The sequence below is a fragment of the Gigantopelta aegis genome, chromosome 10, assembly GCF_016097555.1.
Source record: "Gigantopelta aegis isolate Gae_Host chromosome 10, Gae_host_genome, whole genome shotgun sequence".
NCBI classification, from domain to species: Eukaryota; Metazoa; Mollusca; class Gastropoda; order Neomphalida; family Peltospiridae; genus Gigantopelta; species Gigantopelta aegis.
Window position 1 is genome coordinate 67,123,544 of NC_054708.1, and position 27,638 is coordinate 67,151,181.

Here is a 27,638-nt window from a genome sequence, read left to right on the forward strand (position 1 = left end):
TTCTGTATTAAAATGTTTATACAAGTCAATAATATCAGAAATATCACAGTTCATTGATTTGGTTGTAATAAAGGACTTTGGTTACCAATCTCCAAAATTCAGTATTAAAATGTTTTTTATACAAGTCAATACAAAGTGCACAGAAATATCACAGTTCATTGTTTTGGTTGTAATAAAGGACTTGGGTTACCATTCACTCTCACTTTCTGTAAGCAGACGTTGTTGCCGATGTTTCACTTCCCTGAAATGAATAAATATAAGACATTAATTCTCAACAACATAAAATTTACTTCACAGTTGGGTAACAACTTTTCTTGTTACAGGTACCGGTAATCTTGATTTGTTTATAGTCCCCTACCGGTTGGACCGGAGAGGAGTATAGGTTTCATCTCCAGCCATCTGTCACATATATAGTTTTCCAGATGTAGTTTTTTTCACAATTTCTATAGTTACTGAGCTGCAATTTTGTATATAACTTTATCATATACTATTACAGATTAAGTTTGACTTTCATCATGATTTGCCCATTTTTAACAGAGTTATGGCCCTTGAACTTAGGAGATACAACAAAAAAAATTGGGCCCGGTAGGGGACATGTATTGCTTTAGCAGTACTCTCAGAATGCTTGTTTAAATGTGAAAACAAAATTTAGCATAATATCACATTTGACTTATTTAAAAAAGGGAAATGACTTGTTAGGCAAAGTAACTAATGAAACAAAGCTAAATAAACCCATGTACATATACATGCAAATGTGTACAACCGATTACTACTGTAATGAACAAACATTTCTGGTCCCTTCTGGTTTGTTCTAAAAGTACTTTACTGTAACTGGTATCCTAATTTGAACAATTCATGCCTGGAATGGTATCTTGATACTGATGATGTCTGCTCAACAATCTGATTTTTTATAGTTTGAATCTATATAGGACAATCTTTCATATCTTTTCTGTTATAAATTGAAAGACTTCATTCATTCAAGTGTTGAAAAAGAGCTGCTCACCTTTTTTATATATAATTATTCCTCAATGCTCCGTTTTAAATAAATAACGTAGCATTTTCCAAAGGACAAAAATGTCTAATGTTAATTGTGTATTGTGGACTAAATATACTTATGTTCAAAAGAAATTTTACAAGACTTGAAACTGTATCATAGAAAACCAACAAACGGTATGGTGGGATATGAAAGTATCATGAAGTTCAACATCTAAATGTAACAATGCACTTCCTGATACATGTTTGTAAGGTGGTTTCTAAATTGGTTCTTTTCGATTAGCAACAATATTTATTATTCAAATTTTAAGTATGTAAAGTTTCTTTTGGACAACAGTATATAAAGATAAGACTGTTACCTGGAGATGTTTGAAGCGAGAATCTTGATCTCGTGCATGGTAATCAGCCGGTCATCGCTGCTGTGTGACACAGGCTTCAGTTCACCTGATGGTTTGACTGGAATATAAATAAATAAAACAACAGTTGAATCCCGTTGGCTCAGACCCCATTGTTGCTCGAGAAAGTGTTCAACCCATCAGGTAGTTCAACCCAACCATTGGGTCAACATTTTGTAAGTGTAACTCAGGATTTAGGTTTTGGTTCAAGTGTCGCGGTGTATTCGACCCTTCGGAGTTCGACCCAACGAAATTCTACTGTATTCATAAACTAAGGCAATAAGCATCAAATTAAGGGGACTATACCTCATTAAAAAAACCACTATTAAGTGATTTGTGTCAATAATTGCGGTTTGGATTAAATTCAAAGGAAAACTATTTTAGAAATAAATAAAATGTTCTATTTTATGTCCAATTTGTAAAAAAAAACATTTGTCATTATGTATAAATAAAACATCAAGAATGTCACCTGCCCAGGAAGTTTGAAATTACATTTTCTTGATGAGTTAATCTTACTACTCTATATTTGATTATCTTTTGTTTATGTGTCTCTACTAGCTGGGGATCAAGCTTTTTTATGTGTGTAGAATAAAAACGTTAAAAAAAAAAGATTTTTTTTTTAACACCATTATGTTATCCTGGGTGAGTATTACTGCTTTTTTTTATACCTTGACCAATAATTCCACAATTAGCATATAAAAATAGAACCTTCTATTTTAATTTTAAAAACAGTTTTGCAAACTTCTCTTTTCATGGGGTAAGATATAAATGATATCTGACTAAAAACCCAATCATTTTCAATATGACCAAAGATTAATGTGGACTGGACCTGAATTTAGGAGCATATTATGTCAAGTATTTAAAATTGCAACTGCTTTGTTGTTGTTGAATTCATATCCAGAATCCAGAGTGAGCTTTAAGACATATTAAATTAACTGTTACTGCACAGACTTTGAGATTGTTCCGGTTTACCAATCAATCCAGATTACACAACAATCTGACCAAGACACCAGTGAATAATGAATGTAGTGTCCTCACCAAGGTCTGTGCTTGATGGTCGTTCTCGCCACTCTGCAATCCTTACAAACACGTTGTCCTTTATTATGTTTGTGATCTGGGACAACGCAAGAAAACCAGATATCTGTGAGACGATATTAAGGAATAGATAAGATAACACAAAACTTTCTCCACATTTTGTACAATTCTTCCTGGCTCTTTTTTGTACAATGTGTTATGTTTTAGGTAGTTTTGAACTAGAGCAACATGTCTCACTTCATTTACTTAACCATGATAGACACCTCTTGCGCTGTCTGATTCGGTATCTAATTTGAATATTTTAGCCAATGATTGTCTGAATGTTGAGATAAATTTTATTAGGGAAGGGGGGATACCTAATAAGGTTGCAAGGTCAGGTTATAGAATGTTTTGTGCAATTATACTTGACTGTGAAATTCCTAAAATAAATTAAACTTTTCAATATGCACAGTTTTTAAAAAATCAAACCTTTAAAGAATTGAGACATTTGTTGTGCTGAGGAGTTTTATGGGTGAATAATATTAAGATACTGAAAGGTGGAAACTCAGTGTTTTAAAAGGATATGGTAGGGTGGGATGTAGCCCAGTGGTAAAGCGCTCGACTGATGTGTGGTCAGTCTAGGATCGATCCCCATCGCTGGGCCCATTGGGTTACTTCTCATTTCAGCCAGTGCACCATGACTGGTATATCAAAGGCTGTGGTATGTGCTATTCTGTCTGTGAGATGATGCATATAAAAGATCCCTCACTACTAACGGAAAGATATAGCGGGTTTCCTCTCTAAGATTTATATGTCAAAATTACCAAATGTTTGACATCCAATAGCCGATGATTAATAAATCAATGTGCTCTAGTGGTGTCGTTAAACAAAACAAACTTTAACTTTAAAAGGATATGAGCCACTCTTGTTATGGAGATGCCTTCTTCCCCCTCGGCATTGGAGGATTTCTCGGACTCCAGATACAGTCTCCTCTGTAGCTTTTCATTACACAGCGGCAGGAAGTTGTCCAAGGCATCCTTGTACTCCCTCTCGGTTAAGTAGCCAGGCCTTTGGTTTTGGAAAGGAACAATCTTGTTTTCAAGCTGGAAGAGCAATATTTTTTGGGTAATTTTTAAAACATATTTAGAATTTTTAAGAACTGAATTGTTTTATCTCTTAAATGTTAAAAAAGAAGAGAAAAAAGTTACTTTTGTTTGAGGCTGTAGATTGTACATTACTATGTTCTGATATTTTAGGCAAGGTTGATCCCTGTTAATGATAACACAGCAAAGACAAAATAATAATTCTGGTGTAGGTGTTGTTGGTTACACAAAATTGATGAATGAATGTCAGAATATTTTTGGTTGATGACTTTTAAGACTTTGTAGTCATAGTTCGGTACTGATTAAAACCCTGATTGATGAAATAATAAAAAAAACAATGTTTTTACTTAATAATTAAAGTAGTGTAATACCTCAAGAAACCGCGGCTCCCTGTACTTGAGGATGATATGGATGATGTAGTTGAACACCAACAATGCAGAAATGCGGTTCTCACTGAATGACTGGTAACTCATCTGCAAACTTTCAAGGTCATCTTCCTAAAACGATAATCACCTACGTAAATGTATGTCAAACGTTTTCTCACACAGCTTCTGCTTAAATCTTGTGCTAAACTCTTTAAGTATAAATAACATCAGACAAAAGTAAAGGAGATATATGTTTATTTTGAATTCCAGCTATTTGGTGGTTAACATATGAAAGTGAGAGAAGAAATCTGGTACCGCCACACATGCTACTCCTACCAAAACAAATAGCAAGGACTCGTTTACATGCACTTTGTCACAGACAAGGCAGTACATATCATGGACTTTTGATGTAAAAACACCATGATTCAAGATGTTTCACTTGTCACCATCTGATCCACTATAACAACTTGAATAGTGACCCCCAACTCTGGCACTACCGCATTTGTTTTCTGTTAATAAACTTTCTTTAAAAAAACCCACACACATTCCTACCCCCCCCCCCCCCCCCCCCCCCCAAAAAAACCCAATCGCACCCATAAACTGAACAGTGTGATGTAATGGTGGAATGTCTTACTCCGAGAAAAGGATAAACAGCAGAAGCAAATGCTCTGAAATCTTCCACTTCTTTCCAGTCGATGTCTTTCATGAAGTCTGCCATCATGAGTATATATCGCAGACAGGACGCATCCATGTTTCCTGCCAGCACGTGACTCAACAGTTGAATCAGCTGAAAAACAATAACACACTTGAGTTTGCTGCAAATGAGACATTGTACTACAAACTGCTGTTTATAAAGGGACCTAAAGTTTGTTTTGTTTAAAGACACCACTAGAGCACATTGATTAATTAATCATTCGCTATTGGATGTCAAACATTTGGTAATTTTTACTCGTAGTCATCAGAGAAAACCCACTATATTTTTCCTAATGCAGCAATGGATCTTTTATATGCACTTTCCCACAGACAGGGAAGCACATACTATGGCCTTTGACCAGTTGTGGTGCACTGGTTGGAAAGAAAAACAAAATTAGTTGAATGAATCCACCGAGATGGTAAGATCCTGCGATGCAAGCACCTCAAGCGAGCACTCAACCGACTGAGCTAAATCCTGCCCCATAAAGGAACCTATGTCCCTAGTGGCTTATATGTATTGCATCTGATGGAACTTTGAGGGAAGGAAGGAAGGGAACTCGTTTAACGTGCCCATATCCCGAAGGTTCTGGCACACCCACCCCAGATTTAGTTTCTGACTTTGCCAGTGGCCAACTCCAGAGCGGGAGGGGGAACTTTGAGTGTTTCCCTTTTAACAACTTAATTGACCAGACCCTGCAATTATGGTGAGTGTCTGGGTTGATGCATGACAAAGAAAAACTCAAAACTCTGGTGAAGAAGTATACTGACATGACACTGTTGACATTCAGCTAGTTTCTTTAATTATCATGATCCATTTATAAAGCCTTAAACAAGATGACAAACAAAAACAAGATTTCTCTTCATTCTGATTGTTACATTTTTGTTACATTTTCCCCACCAAAACTAATTGTTCTGAAGGTACCAAACTATATAATATGATTTAACATTAACTTGACACTTGATGATCATGTAACCTATAGACAAACCTTGTGAGAAGTAGCAAATTCAATGATGGCAGACAGGAAGTCATGAGCTGCTAGGTAGATGATTTCTTCCACCAGATACCGTTCTGTCAAGAAACGATACAAGTTGTCCTACAAATAAACACAAACAATACGTATTTATATAACAAGTATCTTTTCAACTGCTTTTGCAACTTACAATTACCCAAAATTACCCATAGTGAACTAATGGCACAATGTTTGTGGTTAACAGAAATAGATCATTATGTTTCAGAAAATTCCTTCATTTATATAAAGCATTACCTTGATTTTTGGTGTATTATATTAAAACAATTTACCGGGAAGATTTTGCCTTCTAAATATTGATTAGTGACAGTTGATGATCAGTTGAAAATTGAATAGCAACTTATTATTTAACATTTTAGAATTGTGTAGTGATCTCTGAAATTTGCTGTAAAGAATTGCTATGCGCATGTTCCCTGATTTAGCAATGATGGTTGCCTGTTAGTGTGAGATTCAAACCTCAGTGACTCTATTCTTTTGTAAAACAGTGAAGAGATTTATCACTAGAATCCTCTCCCACTCAATAATCTGCAATAACTGGTCAAAATATTGTGTGTGAAATTTTAATTAAAAACAAAATCCAAACCTTTCCTTACCAGAATTGAAAAATACCCTTCTTCATCTTCTCCATATTCATCTTGATTGACCAGAAAGGCAAGGAACTGTTCTATCATTGAAAGTGTTCGTTTCTAAAATTTAAAAAAAAGTTCCTTATAACTGAACATATTTTCATCAAATGTTCTCAAAATGTTTTATTATAAGCGAAAACAATGTATGTGAAGTTCTGTATATTTATTGTACTTACAAGAGAAAGATGTCTGGGTATCATCCGCTCTAAGTTGGTTCTGTGAGAATAATCATCCCACAATGTTTGCATGTTGTGAACCTAAAAACAGAAAACACAAGATATGCAGTAGGGATATACATACAATATTGGAAATATTAATATAGCTTGTAGCTGTTTTCCTTGTAACTTTGAAAATATTCCCATCTGTCCATTCTACTTTTATTGACCATTCAGAAAGATGACCAGTATTTCCAAAGGGGAATGTCATCCTCAGGATCTGATATGGTGTTTAAAGACAAAAATCCCATATGTGATGTATATACAACCCAAGTGTTGACCTATAACTTTTAACAGAATAAAGTGTTAACTTTAACATAAAAAAGAAATAATAATTAACGAAATGATCCAACAGAAGAATGTAGTTACATAACTATCCTTACTACTGTTTTAAATTTTTTTAAATTTTTTTACAAAGGCATTACACATAGTACGCATGTGCGTAATGCAAAACAATCCAGGAATAGGATGAGGCTGTCTGTAATTGTTCTATAAAATATCCTTTTTCCTTTTTCAGTAACTAAGTTTCCCCAATAAAGTGGTGTGCATAATGCTAAAAATGTACTGGCTACGCCCCTGTATTAAACACATGACCCAATAGAAGATTTTTGTTACATAACCATCCTTACTACTGTTTTCAAAACAAAAACAATAATTAAACAAATGATAATAACAGAAGAATGTGGTTAGACAACTATCATTACTTAATATTACTTAAATATTATGTCCATTACCACTACAGAAAACACTTTGTAACTTATTTTGTTTATATTTTCTCCATACTGCATTCGGTACAGTTCATGAGAATAAAATTCTTGTCTTGTCTTGACTAAATTGTTTTCAAATCATGAATTAATTGTGACCTCCTTACCAAGCTGGCCTCACTTGCGCCTAGACTCATACTTCCTCCGATGGTTCGAGGGGTAGGAGTCGTATCCTGCTGCATCGGGCTGTAGCCGTTGCTCGCCTCGGAGTCGACCATTGAATCATGCATCAAGTCAACAGAGTTGTCTGGACTTAATGGTTTCAAAACTCCTCTGAAACATTAACACTTCCGTATACAGTGAAACCCTTTTAAACTGGATACCCTCAGGACCAAGCAACATGTCCAGTTTTAAGAGGTATTTGGTTTGGAGAGGTTATGTTCTGTACTGATTTTTAAAAAAGGACCATGAAAACTGTCCAGTTTTGAGGGAATTCCGGTTTACAGAGGGTCTGGTTTTGAGAACTTTCATTGTATAACAACAAGTAATAAATAATGCATTTCCTCAATTTTAAACCTGATGCACCCATATAGCATAGTTTACAATTTTAACATCTCAGTCACAAAAAGACAGTGAAAACAAGAAAACAAATACAGTGAAACCTCTCAAAACCGGACCCTCTATAAACCGGAATTCCCTAAAAATCAGTACGGAACTTAACCTGTCTAAACTGGATACCTCTTAAAACTGAACATTTTGCTTGGCCCCAGGGTGTCCAGTTTAGAGGGGTTTCACTGTATTAACCGACAGTAACAAAAAAAAACCCCAAAAAACAAAACAATAAAAGTAACCAAATATATATAAAGTATAGATTACTTTGTCTTTAAAATGATAAATGCTCAATAAAAAAAAAGAAGTCTTTTAATGGTTGCCTTCTAGTGTGACATTCAGATCTCAGTTACTCTATTCTTTTGTAAAACAGTGAAGAGATTTATCACTAGAATCCTCTCGATCTCCCACTCGATTGATATAATCTGCAATAATTTATCAAAATATGTATTGAACACTTTTGTGAATAGTTTTGCCCTTCACGCAGATGGATTACTCTTAATATCATTTTATCATGAGTGTCACTAGATATTTAAAAAATGGGTTTACCTTTGTAGCAAAACTTTCAATTTTATAGCTAATATTAATATACAAAACACTTACTTCAGTAATTCTTTGTTGATACGAACCATTGGTCGAGTGAATTTGATGTGAGAGCAGTTGTGAGGTAGAACAATAATCTTCTTTGATCCACCCAGTTTATGAGGGCAGATAACAGTCTGAAATTTGTTTTTTTAAATCTATATTTTGCAAGCTGGAATATGAAATAATTCTTAATTATTCAGTGATAAGTTTTTAAAGTACAAAGAAAAATTCCAGTATTCAGTTCATGTGAAGTTATGCAGTGTACATTGTTTTTGTTGTGTGGTTTTCAGTCCAAACTTGCATGGACCTAAATATGATTGTGGCCAATACTGAACAATATGTTTTTCAGGTCAAAACATAGTAGAAAAAAAGGAGGATAACTGCCATGCATGTACATATATATTTATACACAGATACAGGAATGCCCAGTGGTAGAGCGCTCGCCTGATGTGTGGTCAATCTAGGATCGATCCCCATCGTTGGGCCCATTGTGCTACTTCTCATTCCAGCCAGTGCACCACGACTGGTATATCAAAGGCTGTGGTATGTGCTATCCTGTGCGTGGCATGGTACAGATAAAAGATCCCTTGCTGCCAATGAAATAAATTAGCAGGTTTACTCTCTAAGACTATGTGTCAAAATTACCAAATGTTTGACATCCAATAGAAAATTATTAATAAATCACTGCTCTAGTGGTGTTGTTAAACAAAACTGGAGAAAACGTGGGACTGTTTTCTCTTTTATGATTTCATTTCAACTTATTTTTATGCTTATATCCAATTAAGGTTCAAGCACGCTGTCCTGGGCACACACCTCAGCTATCTGGGCTGCCTGTCCAGGACAGTGGGTTAGTTGTTAATTGTTAGTGAAATAGAAGAGGGTGTAGTGACCTTACACCTACCTATTGAGTCGTTAAAACTTTCTTTAGGTGGGAGCCGGTACCGGGCTGCGAACCCTGTACCTACCAGCCTTATGTCCGATGGCTTAACCATGACACCACAGATGCCGGTCCTCTGTTAAGAATACTTAACATGACCTCAAACAGTGACTAGACTACTGTCCCATGTGGAATATGCAATTGTTTGAGGTCAGGTTAAGTAAAAAGACAAAAACTTTGTACTTTGGTAGTTATTTTATGCCCAAGTAAAGGAAGTAAAATGTACCAACCTTCTCCCCACAGCTAGGACAGTACTTGGCATCTTTGAACTCATCAAACGTCTTGCCCTGGTTGTTTGAGGTGTAGGCCATTACTGCGTACTTGCTGAAGACCCGCTCCTGAGGAATGAATGGATCCACCATAGCATCATCATCATCATCATCATCTCCCAGGCCAACCGACAAAATTGAATCTGAAAAAAAGTTTGTTTTGTTTAACAACACCACTAGAGCATACTGATTTATTAATCATCAGCTATTGGATGTCAGATATGTGATAATTTTGATATATAGTTTTGGGAAGGAAAGACGCTAAATTTTTCCATTAGTAGCAAGGGATCTTTTATATGCACTATCCCACAGACAGGATATCACATACCAAGGCTTTTGATATACCAGCCGTGGGGCACTGGTTGGAACGAGAAACAGCACAATGGACCCACCGACAGGAATCAATCCCAAATCGACCATACATCATGCTTTACCACTGGGCTACATCCCACCCCCTAAATTGAATCTGAAAGTCAAGTGAATTACTTATCTAGTAAGAACATGGTGTATTGTGATTATATAATATTTAACAACACAAAGTGTCTTGGCAGGATTCAAACCTAGTACACTGATTCGTATGACATTTGACAGCCCTCAACCGTATCTACCTGGCCAACCACGACCTCCATCAAAATGAATGCCCAATTAACAGTAGTTAAGAAAGCATGTTAGAAAACACTCGGTTTGAAACTAATGTGTTTGTATGTATGAGTGAGTGAGTGAGTGAGTGAGTGAGTGAGTGAGTGAGTGAATGAATGAATGAATGAATGAATGAATGAATGTAATTTTGTATTAATGAATGAATGAATGAATGAATGGATGGAATGTTTATCGACACCCCAGCACAAAAATACACATCGGCTATTGGGTGTCAGAAAAGGTAAAATATAACAGTTATAACACTGACTCCATTCTACCCCATAAACCTGTACTAAAATTCAAAGAATAATTTTAAAAATGAAGTCATAAGGCTGAAACATTATCCTAATATGTTGTAAGTGAAGCAAACATGTGGTAATGTAAACTAATATGTTGTAAGTGAAGCAAACATGTGGTAATGTAAATTAATAGGTTGTAAGTGAAGCAAACATGTGGTAATGTAAACTAATATGTTGTAAGTGAAGCAAACATGTGGTAATGTAATCTAATATGTTGTAAGAGAAGCAAACATGTGGTAATGTAATCTAATATGTTGTAAGAGAAGCAAACATGTGGTAATGTAAACTAATATGTTGTAAGTGAAGCAAACATGTGGTAATGTAAACTAATATGTTGTAAGAGAAGCAAACATGTGGTAATGTAAACTAATATGTTGTAAGAGAAGCAAACATGTGGTAATGTAAACTAATATGTTGTAAGAGAAGCAAACATGTGGTAATGTAATCTAATATGTTGTAAGAGAAGCAAACATGTGGTAATGTAAACTAATATGTTGCAAGTGAAGCAAACATGTGGTAATGTAAACTAATATGTTGTAAGAGAAGCAAACATGTGGTAATGTAAACTAATATGTTGTAAGTGAAGAAAACATGTGGTAATGTAAACTAATATGTTGTAAGTGAAGCAAACATGTGGCAATGTAAACTAATATGTTGTAAGTGAAGCAAACATGTGGTAATGTAAACTAATTAATATGTTGTCAATAAAGCACATGAAGTTCCAAAATACAAAAAAAAAAAACATATTAAAACTATATTAAACATGTTGCAAACAAAACTAAACCTCACTACAATTCAAATCAATACCAAATAATACTGAAATAACAAAAGAAAAATGAAAGACTCACCTTGTTTTGCAGAATTTTTCTTTGATTCCTTTTTTCTGCAAAATAAATATATATGTTTTGCTGTTATAAATGCTTCCATAAGAAGAAAAATAAACTACTTCTTAATAATTTACAACCTAAGCTGATAATGACTAGAAGAATTTTACAGTTCCAGCAGAGTTGTATAAATAAAAGTTCACTGTTAGTAGCACTTTCTCTTAAATATTTGCAGGTAGTCCAGTGGTTAGTGAACATACTTCTATAAGCTACACTGAAATGAACATTTTCAAGGCAGTTATTATTTTGTCACTTTGAATATTTTAATGGTTTTCTTTCTGAACACTGGAGTGGAATGTGTCCCAGTGGTAAAGTGCTTGCTTGATGCACATTCGGTCTAGGATCAATCCCCGTCAGTGGACCCATTGAGCTATTTTTCATTCCAGCCAGTGCACCATGACTGGTATATCAAAGGTCGGGGTATGTGCTATCCTGTCTGTGGGATGGTGCATATAAAAGATCTCATGCTACTAATGGAAAAATGAAGTGGGTTTTCGCTCTAAAACTACGTCAGAATTACCAAATGATTAATAATAATAAATAAAGTGCTCTAGTGGTGTCATTGAACAAAACTAACAATGTATATTGGAAGTAGACCAGTTGGCTACTAATAAACCCCTTTTTTTTTTACTAGTAACATAATCTGACATTTCACATGGAACACCTATAGATATCATTATGTATGTTATTGTTAATATTAACTGTTACGGTAACTCACGTAGGAATACCCATAGATATCACTATGTATGTTATTGTTAATATTAACTGTTACGGTAACTCACGTAGGAACACCCATAGATATCACTATGTATGTTATTGTTAATATTAACTGTTACGGTAACTCACGTAGGAACACCCATAGATATCACTATGTATGTTATTGTTAATATTAACTGTTACGGTAACTCATGTAGGAACACCCATAGATATCACTATGTATGTTATTGTTAATATTAACTGTTAACTCACGTAGGAATACCCATAGATATAACTATGTATGTTATTGTTAATATTAACTGTTAACTCACGTAGGAACACCCATAGATATCACTATGTATGCTATTGTTAATATTAACTGTTACGGTAACTCACATAGGAACACCCATAGATATCACTATGTATGTTATTGTTAATATTAACTGTTACGGTAACTAACGTAGGAATACCCATAGATATCACTATGTATGTTATTGTTAATATTAACTGTTACGGTAACTCACGTAGGAACACCCACAGATATCACTATGTATGTTATTGTTAATATTAACTGTTAACACTATGTATGTTATTGCTAATATTAACTGTTAACTCACGTAGGAATACTTGGTCTGTTTTCCTCCAGTGTTTGCAACTGCTCCATCAGCATTGTGTTGTGTTGTCGTAACAACTCCAGTTCTGTCATCAAATCACCAACTGTATGTTTGAATCTTTCCTGAACTTCTTGCAGCTAGTTAAATAAATGAAACATTATCTTTAATAATGGATAATTAAAATATTTGGTCTATAAATGATAAATGTCAGTCTAGACACAAATCTCTAATGACATCACACGCATAGTTTGTATGACATTGCCATGGCATTAAGATCTTAGACTCTATTAGTCTTGAGTCTAGACTCTTTACAGTTTTATAAGCATAATAAAGACATGACAGCACATACCACAACCTCTGACACCTGTTTAAAAGCACTGACTGGAATGGGAAACAAACGAATCAATCCTCTGATGAGAAATGTCTGCCTGAGGACGTTACACTTCACTCTAGCTACTGTTAATCGACTGAAGGTTAAAGTTTGTTTGCTTTAATGACACCACCAGAGCATACTGATTTATTAATCATTAGCCAATGGATATCAAACATTTGTTATTTTTGACACATTGTCTTAAAGAAAACATGTCTACACACAGGATAACAGACACTACAGCCTTTGATATACCAGTCATGGGGAACTGGTTGGGATGGGAAAAAACCTCCATTAAATGGGTCTACAGAGGCAGTTCAATCTAACTGTTCAAGCACCCCTGTCATTGGCACATCTGACTTTGACAGAGTTCTGTGCATGAGAGGATCTTGTTGAAGTATGCATGAATATGGAGTGGAATATAGATCACTTGGTAGAGATCCTTGGGATGGATGTTCGAACCACCTCGGTGGACCCATTCTCTAATTCTCTAAAGGACTGGACCCATATTCACAAAACATCGTAAACCTAGTTTTACACGTAAACGTAAATCTACGACTGAAGAGCTATTCATGAAACAACGAAAACGTAAGTTACGTGTAAAGTTAGTTACATAAGTTACGTGTAAAGAGTGCCTCCGGTTACAACTAACGCTGCACGTAAGTCGTGCATATGTAATAAATCAAGCACGATCGCCGTTATTTACTATTATTTACGGAAATTGGCAGCATTTCCAATAATTGAAGCAGTTTGTGATGGCGAATGACCACGGATTGAACATATTTTTGTTGGTGATCGAACAGATGTTTTCGACTCGGCCAATTTCTCCTGAGTTATCTTTTCCTTTTTAAGAAATGTCCTCAAGTTCGTACCAAAATGTGGATTCTCGAAACTGTGTTTTGCGCATTTGTTATTCACCCAGTAGCCATCGTTTCTAATATATGTTTTTTTATTTCTCCGGTGAGTGTTAAATCGTAGATTTACGTCCAACTAAGTTACGTTTACATTTACGACCGTCTTTAAGAATAAGGTGCATCTTGCACGTAAACGTAAATCTACGGCAGACGTAAGTGCTAGTCGTAAACACCTTTTTGTGAATATGGGTCCTGGTGTACAAATCAAAGGCCATAGTATGTGCTGTTTTCTCTGAAGACTACCTCAGTGAGAGAAAGTCACTAGTCTTCACAGCAACTTTGGCATGTACCTTCTGTATTATAGAAATACAGTTGATAATTTCCACTAGCCCAGACCAAAAATTACCTGTCAGAATTACCAAATGTTTGCCACCCAGTAGTCAATGATTAATTAATCAATGTGTGTCGTTAAACAAGACAAACTGGCACCTACCTGCTGGTCGGCTTGGTCTATTTCTATCTCCTGATATGCTCTAGTGGTGTTGTTAAACAAGACAAACGTTATAACTTCAACTGGCACCCACCTGCTGGTCGGCTTGGTCTATTTCTATCACCTGATGTGCTCTAGTGGTGTTGTTAAACAAGACAAACTGGCACCCACCTGCTGGTCGGCTTGGTCTATTTCTATCTCCTGATATGCTCTAGTGGTGTTGTTAAACAAGACAAACGTTATAACTTCAACTGGCACCCACCTGCTGGTCGGCTTGGTCTATTTCTATCTCCTGATATGCTCTAGTGGTGTTGTTAAACAAGACAAACGTTATAACTTCAATTGACACCCACCTGCTGGTCGGCTTGGTCTATTTCTATCTCCTGATGTGCTCTAGTGGTGTTGTTAAACAAGACAAACTGGCACCCACCTGCTGGTCGGCCTGGTCTATTTCTATCTCCTGATATGCTCTAGTGGTGTTGTTAAACAAGACAAACGTTATAACTTCAACTGGCACCCACCTGCTGGTCGGCTTGGTCTATTTCTATCTCCTGATGTGCTCTAGTGGTGTTGTTAAACAAGACAAACTGGCACCCACCTGCTGGTCGGCTTGGTCTATTTCTATCTCCTGATATGCTCTAGTGGTGTTGTTAAACAAGACAAACGTTATAACTTCAACTGGCACCCACCTGCTGGTCGGCTTGGTCTATTTCTATCACCTGATGTGCTCTAGTGGTGTTGTTAAACAAGACAAACTGGCACCCACCTGCTGGTCGGCTTGGTCTATTTCTATCTCCTGATATGCTCTAGTGGTGTTGTTAAACAAGACAAACGTTATAACTTCAACTGGCACCCACCTGCTGGTTGGCTTGGTCTATTTCTATCTCCTGATATGCTCTAGTGGTGTTGTTAAACAAGACAAACGTTATAACTTCAACTGGCACCCACCTGCTGGTCGGCTTGGTCTATTTCTATCTCCTGATGTGCTCTAGTGGTGTTGTTAAACAAGACAAACTGGCACCCACCTGCTGGTCGGCCTGGTCTATTTCTATCTCCTGATATGCTCTAGTGGTGTTGTTAAACAAGACAAACTGGCACCCACCTGCTGGTCGGCCTGGTCTATTTCTATCTCCTGATATGCTCTAGTGGTGTTGTTAAACAAGACAAACTGGCACCCACCTGCTGGTCGGCCTGGTCTATTTCTATCTCCTGATATGCTCTAGTGGTGTTGTTAAACAAGACAAACGTTATAACTTCAACTGGTACCCACCTGCTGGTCGGCTTGGTCTATTTCTATCACCTGATGTGCTCTAGTGGTGTTGTTAAACAAGACAAACTGGCACCCACCTGCTGGTCGGCTTGGTCTATTTCTATCTCCTGATATGCTCTAGTGGTTTGTTAAACAAGACAAACGTTATAACTTCAAATGGCACCCACCTGCTGGTCGGCCTGGTCTATTTCTATCTCCTGATATGCTGTAGTGGTGTTGTTAAACAAGACAAACGTTATAACTTCAACTGGCACCCACCTTCTGGTTGGCTTGGTCTATTTCTATCTCCTGATGTGCTCTAGTGGTGTTGTTAAACAAGACAAACTGGCACCCACCTGCTGGTCGGCTTGGTCTATTTCTATCTCCTGATATGCTCTAGTGGTGTTGTTAAACAAGACAAACTTGCACCCACCTGCTGGTCGGCCTGGTCTATTTCTATCTCCTGATATGCTCTAGTGGTGTTGTTAAACAAGACAAACTGGCACCCACCTGCTGATCGGCCTGGTCTATTTCTATCACCTGATGTGCTCTAGTGGTTTGTTAAACAAGACAAACATTATAACTTCAACTGGCACCCACCTGCTGGTCAGCTTGGTCTATTTCTATCTCCTGATGTGCTCTAGTGGTGTTGTTAAACAAGACAAACTGGCACCCACCTGCTGGTCGGCTTGGTCTATTTCTATCACCTGATGTGCTCTAGTGGTGTTGTTAAACAAGACAAACGTTATAACTTTAACTGGTACCCACTTGCTGGTCGGCCTGGTCTATTTCTATCTCCTGATGTGCTCTAGTGGTGTTGTTAAACAAGACAAACGTTATAACTTCAACTGGCACCCACCTGCTGGTCGACCTGGTCTTATTTCTATCACCTGATGTGCTCTAGTGGTGTTGTTAAACAAGACAAACGTTATAACTTCAACTGGCACCCACCTGCTGGTCGGCTTGGTCTATTTCTATCTCCTGATGTGCTCTAGTGGTGTTGTTAAACAAGACAAATGTTATAACTTCAACTGGTACCCACCTGCTGGTCGGCTTGGTCTCTTTCTATCACCTGATGTGCTCTAGTGGTGTTGTTAAACAAGACAAATGTTATAACTTCAACTGGTACCCACCTGCTGGTCGGCTTGGTCTCTTTCTATCACCTGATGTGCTCTAGTGGTGTTGTTAAACAAGACAAACGTTATAACTTCAACTGGCACCCACCTGCTGGTCGGCCTGGTCTATTTCTATCTCCTGATGTGCTCTAGTGGTGTTGTTAAACAAGACAAACGTTATAACTTCAACTGGCACCCACCTGCTGGTCGGCCTGGTCTATTTCTATCTCCTGGATTTCAATCTCTGTCTCGGTGATGTCATCATGCATCACCTTCTCCTCCAGCTCAGCCTTGTGTGATTCTAGGGACTGTTCGAACTCTGAAGAAAAAACATAATTCAGTAAAACATTTCTCTTTGTAGTGGCATGAAAGTAGCCCAGTGGTTAAGTGCTCACCTGATGTGTGGTCGGTTTAGGATTGATCCCTGTCAGTTGGGCTATTTTTCGTTCCAGCCAGTGTACTAAGACTGGTATATCAAAGGCTGTGGTATGTGCTATCCTGTCTGTGGGATGGTGCATATTAAAGATCCCTTGCTACTAATGGAACAATGTAGTGGGTTTCCTCTCTAAGAATATATGTCAAATTACCAAATGTTTTACAGCCAATAGCCAATGAATCAAATAAAATAAAAATAAAACAATGGAGGTTTTGCTATTTTAGATACTTTGCCTGAGGTAATTCCATTTTCAATCAAATCTATTTGAAATGGTCATCCAGGGCACCACTATTAGTAGGTAGCCATTACTAAATGGCGAAAAATTAAATCTGTGCAGAAGAGATTTTGGTGTACAACAAATTGCTTTTTTTATTTTAAAATAACAAAAGTTAAACATATGAAGATAAAAATATCCTTTGCAAATCAACATTTTTGGAGGATGAGAAAAGATTAAAAGAAAAACAAGAGTACTCTCTGAACAATCGTGATAATGTTGATAACTTTAAATAGACCCTTTCAGCAAATACTGTAAGTCTTCTATAATTATGACCAATTATTTTTTTAAATAACATTGGTGGTATTTTTTTCAGATACAAAAAATGTACCAGTTGGTTGTAGTTTTAGAATTTTACCCAAATGTTGAAATGAGATGATCTAGGGTAATCAAACAATGCTGCTATATACCCAGAGTTTTGTAGGAATTCACTATTTACCTCACTAGTAAACTCATTTAGGCTTTTTTTTTAGACTTCGATGTGGGAGGTTGGTGGTGGGGGGGGGGGGGGGGGAAGAGATTTGTTTGTTTTGTGTTAATAATCATAATAGTCAACTTTCAATACAATAGTATTCATTATAACACAATATATGAGTACTGGCAAACTTTTACTGGTGTTTCAGTGTTAATATGAACATTTTAACGAAATATTTGAGTTCAGGCATTGGCAGTCAATTCCGGTAACAAACATGCCTAATTCATGCAATATTTGATCATTAAAATGGTATGGTATTTCCAAATGTGAACTGATCAACACTGCACAGTTCATAAGGAACATACAAATCCTGATCTAAATTAAGAGCTGTAACCAGCAGTGTTTGAATGCAGAAGAAGAAGAAAATGGTATGGAAAATTACTGAAAACATATTTTGTCATCAGTACCAGTGTATAAATGCTAATCATGAATCTATCGGTGAATAGCTGTAACTTCATCACCTTTTAACCAGCCTCAGTGGTGTCGTGGTTAAGCCATCGGACATAACGCTGGTAGGTACAGGGTTCACAGCCCAATACCGGCTCCCACCCAAAGAAAGTTTTAACAACTCAATGGGTAGGTGCAAGACCACTACACCTTCTTTTCTCACTAACCACTAACCCACTGTCCTGGACAGACAGCCCAGATAGCTGAGGTGTGTGCCCAAAACAGCATGCTTGAACCTTAATTGGATATAAGCACGAAAATAACTTGTTTTAATGGCATTTTCATGTGCAGTCGACGACTTGCTTATATTGGACTAGCTATGGTTGATTGTGCGAGGTCGTAGTGATAGTGTCCGGTGAGCCTCACCTTCAAGTGTGATGTTCATAACAGTTAGGATCTGTTCTTCCAGTTTCTGGCAATTTTTAATATTGCTAATCAGGTTTGCCTGCAACAAAATATAAATATCTGTTTTTAAAACATTCCATTATAAAGTGGGATATAACACTTGATATGTACTGATATCATAAACTCATGTGTCAAAAATAAAAGAAATGTTTGCTTAAAATAATTCTGCAGCACATCATTTTAATTAATGGTTACTAATTTATAAAATGTTGATCTAAACTGTTAGAGCAAAGGAAAGTTACTTAAAGACTGTCCAAGATATTTAAAATTAAAATTCATTTTCTAGTCAGTTAGCTCAGTATCCTGAACCCATACGGTTACTGATGAACTTGTTATATGTTTAATTTCACCATCTGAATCAAATGTACTTTTCAGACTGAGCCTGCAAGATACTTAAACTTCTGCCAACACAGCCATACAGTAGTTCTTCTGTACATGTGATTATTATGACTGTAGTTAAACAAGCTTACGCCAACACCATATTGTTAGTGCTGGAATTTTGCTAAAATTCACTGTTCCATCCATCCATCCATTCATCCATAAACCCATCCATTCATTCATTTGTTTCATTCTTAATCGTGCATGTGTTTTGACACTCAACATCCAATGTTCTTATTCATGTTGGGAGTGTTATTAAACATTAATTCATTATTTAACTTCAAAATACTGACTGGTATCAAGAATCCAACTATGTCATGAGGAATGTTATTATTTTTTAAATTTTAACTTGATTTTTGTGATTATATCCAATTAAGGATGGTCAGTTAATGGTTAGTTGTTAGTGAATGAAAAGTGTTGTGGTCCCCACTGAGCTGTTATAGAAGCCAGTACTGGGGTGTGATCTCAGTACCTATCAGCCTTTGGACTGATGGATTAACCACTATGCCACCAAGGCCAGTATCGTGTATCTAGTTAATAATAACTGAATACCCTTTTTGTTGATACAACTGCTTTCATTTTCTGCTTGGGTTCTCCATACTCATCTTCAGGATACTCAACAAAAGCTGAAAAACAAAACATCACTCAAACAAGTGAATCAAAAGTCTACTGTAGTTATAAATGTAGCTTAATGAAACCAGCCTGGTAGTTTTCTACAAGATTTGACTTATAACATAGTTTGAGCAGAACTCTGAATAATACATGTACTGTTTGGTAACAAAATATTTTTTGCATGTCTTGATAATATTCAAGATCGAGATCGAGATCGAGATCGAGAGAGAGAGAGAGAGAGAGAGAGAGAGAGAGAGAGAGAGAGAGAGGTGCACCTCATTCACTCATTCAGGCAAGCAGACAGGCATTTATTTAATTAATCTTGTTATGTATTCATATTAATTCAATATTCAGCAATATCTGACTTACCATTATACAGGTCATCATATCCTTTCTTGAATTTTGATAAGAATTCAATCTGTGCAGTAGCTTCTGCAACATCATCCTGGAATAGAAGTTATTCCATGAGCAGGAGTGTCATACAAATTTATGGAATGACTTTGGAAATTGTTTTATTCCCTATAAGCAATGTTACAATGCAGTTTGTTATGCTCTACATAACCAAAAACACCCATATAAAACTACTAATTTTAAGGTCGATGACAGTCACTTTTCGCACCCTTGTTTTGGCTTCATACACAATAAATAAAACATATCCAATGGTCATATTTTTGATATGATATATTTGACAAAAGATACTTTTTATTTCTTTCATCTTTTAAAACATAAACTTAATATTTTGTCCAGAATTATAAAAAATAAAAACATACCGACCTGTAAACAACGCTGTCAGTTTGTTAAAGAAGTTTGACAGGGGTCAAGGTTAATAGAACAGTTTTTATTTTAATGTGAAGCATTGTAATAATATAGCTAATTTTGAATTTGAATGACATCAGTACTAGAATGACGTCACTTTGCATCTCCATACAATAACTATAAACTGAATACATGACGTTTCTGTTTTAAGACCGCTGGAAAATTCCAATGCAAAATTGCTATTGAAAATATTTTGTTTGAACATTACTAATGCACCTGAATGTGTTTCAAGAAAATCTTGTGATTAAAAAATTGTACCTTTTATGAAATATGGATTTGAAATGAAATTATGGTAAGAATGTTATATTTATTGTGTATGAAGCCACAACAAGAGTGCAAAGATGACTGTCATCAACCTTAGATCATAACACATTTGTCTTGACATGAGAAGAGGCGAACTCACCTTGAGTTCTAGGATCGTACAATCCAGGTGATGCTGTTTGTCTGCTGCTTTGGCCACTGTAGCCTGGAGGACACCCTGAAGTCTGAAACATGTCAAGATAGATACAATCATTTTTGCACAAAATACATTTTCAGCATATTTACATGACATTCTATAATTTCTTCTTACCAATAAAAAGCATATAAAATATATTTTACTTCTGGCTGGAAAAAGAACCCATTAACATAACTTGAACCAGCATGCCAGCTCCCATATCTTTAAAGCTATCTTAGCGCTACACTATCGTAAAACCATCACACTGACACATGTCATGGCCCACAATGATTTTGTGATATCGAAGCACTAAAATAAGTTAAAAAATATGGACCAAAGATGCTAATCTGTTTGTCCTAGACAGTGTTTAAACAGATACATTTCAGAACTAATATTAATAAGATAAATTAATACAAATTGTAATTTTCACATAAGCTTACCAACATTATCCTTAATTCACACAATTACATCCAATAATCTCTTTGACTATCTTACTTAGATTAAGTTACTGTGTGATACTTAATTGAATACCAACCTGACAATTTCTTTCTCTCGGTTGGCTACAACTTTTTCCAGTTCTTTAATCTGCTGATTGAGTTCTGTGATCTGCTGATGCAACTCAGAAACTTCCTTCTGACTCTCTTCAAGCTGCTTGTGTTTATCAAACAATCTGTCACAAAATTAAAAAAAAAAAAAAAAAATTATTTGTGACTGTTAGTCTATGGTTAAAACAGTTGTTTGTTTGATTATCAAATACTGACAAAATTGCAGAACTTTGACAAATATAATTACAGGTACATTGTATTTCATAAAATATTTGCCAAAAAACTATTTTGATGTTTATACATTATTGTTTTATTTTCTCATGTAAATAGCAGCTACATGTATAAGACAAGTTGGAGTATCATGAAGGCCTATTCTCAGAAAGATATATATGATTCCCAAACAATCCACACAAAACTGGTAACCAATACTCTGAATCCTTGCTCCACACATTATTTCCACACCTATGTATATTTCACCTTGTCACTTGTATATTAATAGTAATTGTATTATTCCATTCTGTTCTCACTTAAAATTGTAAAGAGATAAATGTATCATTGTTGCCAACATAATAAATTTATGTAATTGGAGAGGACTTAATAAGTTGGAAAACTTGTGCCCATTCTGTTTGTGTTTAAAGTTACAGTCTCTGGTTACCATATTATAACATCATGTACAAATATGAAATGCACTTTAAAAAAAAACTTGTGTGTGTTCGCTATGAACGGAGATCGTCAAAAGTATACGCTTGATTTGTCGCCTGTGTCGCTATAGCTCGGCAAAGCACAAACGACAGCCTGTTGTCAGTTTTAGTTAACACGTGCGTTTGCCGATTTCAAATTGTAGGGTTCGTCTCAAAACATTAAAAGAGATATTTTGCGCTGTACGAAGAACGTTCGGTTGAAGATACGGTACTAGTCTTTCGTTAAAACCGGTTTGATCTTGACAAAGTATTATTGACAATTTCAGAATTAATATTTTATAAAGTGTTAGTAGAACTTTCAAAGTTTAGTTTGTATACTAGTAACACATTAATCATGGATATATTTTTTAATAAAATATACTAAAGTAGACCATGAACGTTTTCACTTCTTAATTTTACGTGTTAAATTCGACAAATTCAAATAAATATTCTTTCGTTTGGAAAGGGTAAGTTAGGGAGGGGTTGTTTAACGACATCATAATAATCATCCGACGCCATACAACCGTAAATAAAATGTGTTGAGTGCGTTGTTAAATAAAACATATCCTATCCTTCCTTCCATCTGCTGTTGGATGTCTAACATTTGGTAATTTTGACATATAATCTTAGAGAGGAATCAGGTGCATGTGCAGGGGGAGGGTATTGGAAGTCGAAACCCTTACTTGCCCAAACTTTAAACATTTTTTAATGTATTTTCTGGGGGAGCATGGCCCCATATAAACTTTGCTCAACACAGTCTATAACCCCAACCCCCGCTGAAATCCCTGCACACGCACCTTGGAAACCCTCTACATTTTTTTTAGCAAGGGATCACATACCATGGTTTTTTTATATACCCGCCGATGGGGATCGATCCTAGACTGACTGCGCATTTCCAAAAAACACCTTTTTAGGTCTAAGTAATGAATAAAAATAACATATAGTCTTGAAAAATGTTACGTAAATCAAACACAGTACCCTTTTCCTCTACCCCTAGAGCGTTACGTAATTAGTAACACCCCCTTACATGTAACGCGTATGCCAACAGCTGGCCACTGTCAAAATTTCAAGGCAAATCCCCCACCCACCGACCCCTGGAAAGGCGTTGTACCATACCTCTATGAATATAAATATGTTTTCAAGACAGTTAAATCTGTTCAAAAATTGCGAAATCTCACGTGATCTCTGGTTGGGGAATTCCACACTTGTGATAAGCCAATGAAAACCGAGATCGGTAGGAGCCCGTCAAAAGTGTCCCACTTTCGAAATACTGGCTTTGTTTTTGACCTGGATAATCAGCATAGTGAAATCAGTGCGGAGTGCAGCATCATATATGCACCAAACATAATTGGATTTTCTGTTCTATATGCTTAAATAATAAAAATATTCCGGATACTGCCGCTTTAAATGCAATAAAATATGTTTAAATAAATTCTAATTAAATAAGCATTCTCAATCTTCCTATGGTAAAAATCGTTTTACTTTTTTATGTTGTTATTACCTTTCCTTCACAACATCAAGTTGTTCTTTGAGTTCTTCACCAGTCTCATGCCGTTCGCTATAAACCCGTTTCACAAGGACAAAATATGGAATTCTCTGAATGTACTCCTCCTCTTTTTCATCCTTGTTTTCACTACTGGTCAGTTCATCACTGTACACTGCAGCTGTGGAAATAATTTATTCATAAAAATTATGTCTGTAATATTTGGCTATTGAGGATGATTATGATGACAGAATTTATTTTGTGTATGTTTATACAAGCTGTCTTCACTTGTAAACCAGTAAGGTTTTAGACAGTTAGAGAAGGGTTCTTGGTTTGAAAGCATAAATCAGGTGATCATAAAGTTAAATAAAGTAAATGATAAAATGATGAAAATAAGCATTGACTGGTACTTGTAGAAATCAGGCTGATAACTGTATTGACAACTAGTAATAATTAATAATTGCTGATAACCAGTTTAAAACAAGAATCTTGGCCAAGGGAAAATAATTATGAATCAAACACCCACCAAATTAATAGATTCTCCCTAAGCATAGAAATTAAAAATACAAACCTTAATTTTATATATGCACGAAAATAAGTATAGATGAAATGAAATACAAACCGAAGAAATCATCCCTCAGTTTTTGGAAAATTCTGGAAAATACTCCAAGTTGTGGAACCAGTTCATCAAATGCTTGGAATGCCAAGATCATTCGTTCTTCTGTCACTCCTTGCTTGGATTGCTCCAGAGTCAGTAACTCATACTGATTAACTACAATTAGAATAATTGTAATATTTTTAATTAAGAAGAAGAAAAACTTCAATATTTAGACATCAGCTATGATTAAATAAACTACCATTTAAATATTTAATTTATAATTATACTTTCTGTAGTGTTGGCTATACTAGAGATACCCCGGTACTATGATAGTTATTTAAAAAAAAGTTAAAGTTTGTTTTGTTTAATAAAAACATCAAACACTTTCAATATTGCCAATCAGTATAAAAACCTTAGAAACAACATTAAACTTTTGAGGAATCTTTGAAATAAAAGGAGATTAATTAATTAAAATAATAAATAAATTTAACATCAGTGCTTTTTTTCTTCTTGGGGGGTGGGGAAGTGCTGCTGTTGTTATATAAGGGCTTTAAAAATAATAGGGGTGGGACGTTGCCAGTGGTAAAACGCTCGCTTGATGCGTGGTCAGTTTGGGATAGATCCCCATTGGGCTATTTCTTGTTCAAGCCAGTGCACCACAACTGGTATCTCAAAGGCCATGGTATGTGCTTATGGAATAATGCATATAAAAGATCCCTTGCTACTAATAAAAAAATGTAGCAGGTTTCCTCTCTAAGACTATATGTCAAATAACCAAATGTTTGACATCCAATTCCAATAGCCGATGATTAATAAATCAATGTGCTCTAGTGGTGTCGTTAAACAAAACAAACTTTTAAAATAATGACCTGGTAGAGGTGGTAGTGATGGTGTAACAATACAAGACAAACAAAGTTTGTTTTGGTTAACAACATCACTAGTCACTTTTCGCACTCTTGTTTTAGCTTTGTATACTATAAATATGATATATCTCACTGTAATTTCACTTGAAATCCATATTTCGTAAATAATACAATTTTTTTATTACAAAATGTTCTTCAAACACATTTAGCTGTATTAGTAACGTTCAAACACAAAAATGTCAATTACAATTTTGCATTGGAATTTTTCCAGGGTTCTTAAAACGAAAACATCATGTTCCCAGTTTATTGTTATTGTAAGGAGATGCAAAGTGACGTCCTTGGAATACTGATGTCATTCAAATTCAAAATTAGCTATATTATTACAATGCTTTGCAACATCAAAATAAAAACTGGTCTAGATACTAACCTTAACCCCTGTCAAAATTCTATAACAAGTTGACAATGGTGTTTACAGGTCAGTATGTTTTTATTTTTTATAATTCAAGACAAAATATTTTGTTTAAGTTTCAAAAGATGAAAAAATTAAAGAAAGTACTTTTCATCAAATATATCTTATCAGAAAATTACTGTTGAATACAAATCCGAAACAAGGGTGCGAAGAGTGATTATCGAGGTTTTAATGGCCACGAATGTAGTATTATCTATATAGCTCAGTTAATACTAATAATAATACTACAGGCCCCTAGATGAAAACTAAAGTTTTTTGTTGTACTCTATATAAATAAAGATAAAATATGGCTTGTACCCCCCACCCCCATTGCATTATGTTCGTTTGGACTTAGGTTCTAAGTCCTTGCAACATTTGGGCTATTTCTTGTTCCAGCCAGTGCACCACGACTTGTATATCAAAGGCTGTGGTATGTGTTATCCTGTCTGTGGGATGATGCATATAAAAGATCCTTTGCTGCTAATCGTAAAGAGTAGCTCATGAAGTGGCGACAGCGGGTTTTTTCCCTCAATATCTGTGTGGTCCTTAACCATATGTCCGATGCCATATAACCGTAAATAAAATGTGTTGAGTACATCCTTAAATAAAACATTTCCTTCCTTCCTAAATTTCTTGAATCCAGTTTTTGCAAAAACCGAACAAGAGTAGAAAACTCTTTGAAACATAGTGATTCCCAGTCTGGAGCTCCACACGGTAAGACGTGTTTGTTTCGCTTGTGCACACTGCACGTCCTTTCGTGTGCTCGACTTGGGGATCCTTCATTTCGTTGTTTTTGTCAGCGAAATGAAGTTTTCTACTGGGATGTATGCGGCCATTGGGACTGATTGAATGCTGGAATGCTTCTCGTTTCGACAGCCTGCACCACCAGGTTGGATTCTTTTTTAGCGAGATTCCTTGCCTCCACGTCATATCTCCGTCAGACTGTCGACTTGTTTTTTTCTTGACTCGTATGACAGCCATTCTGCAGAACACCATGGTTGTTCACGTTTAGTTTCTACATGTCCGAGCCTGTCCTAGCAGCACTGGAAGATTGACCGCCCTGCTCTAAGAAGAAATAGGAAGCGGGGTCGACCCCTACTACTCTTTTCCAGACTTTACTTTGCTTTAAAGTGATACCATCTCGTATCCTCTGGAGTCGGGCCTGTCCGCACCACTATACCAACCCATGACGACTGGACTATACCCTAGTCTGATACTCTCGTTCAGACAGATCTGGCTTCTCAAGATTTGTATTTCAGCACAGCACTACACCTTCAACGTCTATCGACTGTCAATCTAGGGGTTTTCTTGACGGGATGCAACCCATCTCATCCCTATAATCAGTGCACCCAAACGCCCTTAACGAGGCCACTCGCGTGGACATATTGATCGGACTTTTAGATCTGCGTTCAAAATTTTATGTCAAAATTACTTTCTTTTTTAAAATATTATTAAATAGTCCGATCCTCTCTTCTTTCTCTTATTTAATTTTGGACTGTCCTTCTAAAATGCTCCAAATTATATAAATATTCGGCCGAACAGTCAATTCTTTTTATTTTTGACTTGTAACCTTTTTATTTTTTTTATTTATTCTATTAATTTTTTACTAATTGCTATTTTCAAAATTCTGCCCATTTTCAAGTCTACCCCCCCCCCCCCCCCTCCATCCCGAGTCAGGCCACCGATCGTATCGGAGGTCGGACTCGGGATGGGCGTGTTCGAAACCCTAGTGGTATATGGGCACGTTAAACTAGTTATCATCATGAAACATAGCTCGAAGGGTACGTAACATATGATTTGATTTTAGTTTTGACACGTACAATAAAGAAAGTTGCTCACCTGGAGAGTGTCCTGTAAGTATTTTCTTCTCCATTGCCATTTTGTCCATTTTGTGTTAGGGAAAAAGAACGGCAATAATTTAGACGTACGTTGTCAAGGAAGCCCAAGGTGCCCGTTTTCCGGAATCAATCGATCTGTTAAACGGAATTGACCGAGC

The 27,638-nt window shown here is 36.0% G+C and overlaps 1 protein-coding gene across 1 annotated transcript; it reads right to left on the bottom strand.

The window, feature by feature from the left end:
• On the bottom strand, nt 1–27,596 carry LOC121383457. Its single transcript, XM_041513511.1, has 23 exons — nt 27,482–27,596; nt 24,356–24,505; nt 23,752–23,914; nt 21,561–21,695; nt 20,993–21,074; nt 20,143–20,218; nt 19,714–19,787; nt 18,745–18,823; nt 16,947–17,065; nt 12,672–12,805; nt 11,323–11,357; nt 9,498–9,679; nt 8,349–8,464; nt 7,304–7,469; nt 6,394–6,474; nt 6,185–6,277; nt 5,550–5,657; nt 4,505–4,657; nt 3,877–4,002; nt 3,319–3,505; nt 2,427–2,531; nt 1,353–1,449; nt 1–241 (listed from the first exon to the last, which is right to left on the bottom strand). The coding sequence occupies exons 1-23, from the start codon at nt 27,528–27,530 to the stop codon at nt 187–189; spliced, it is 2,565 nt and encodes an 854-aa protein (XP_041369445.1). The 5' UTR covers nt 27,531–27,596; the 3' UTR covers nt 1–186.
• Nucleotides 27,597–27,638: the final 42 nt, after the last annotated feature.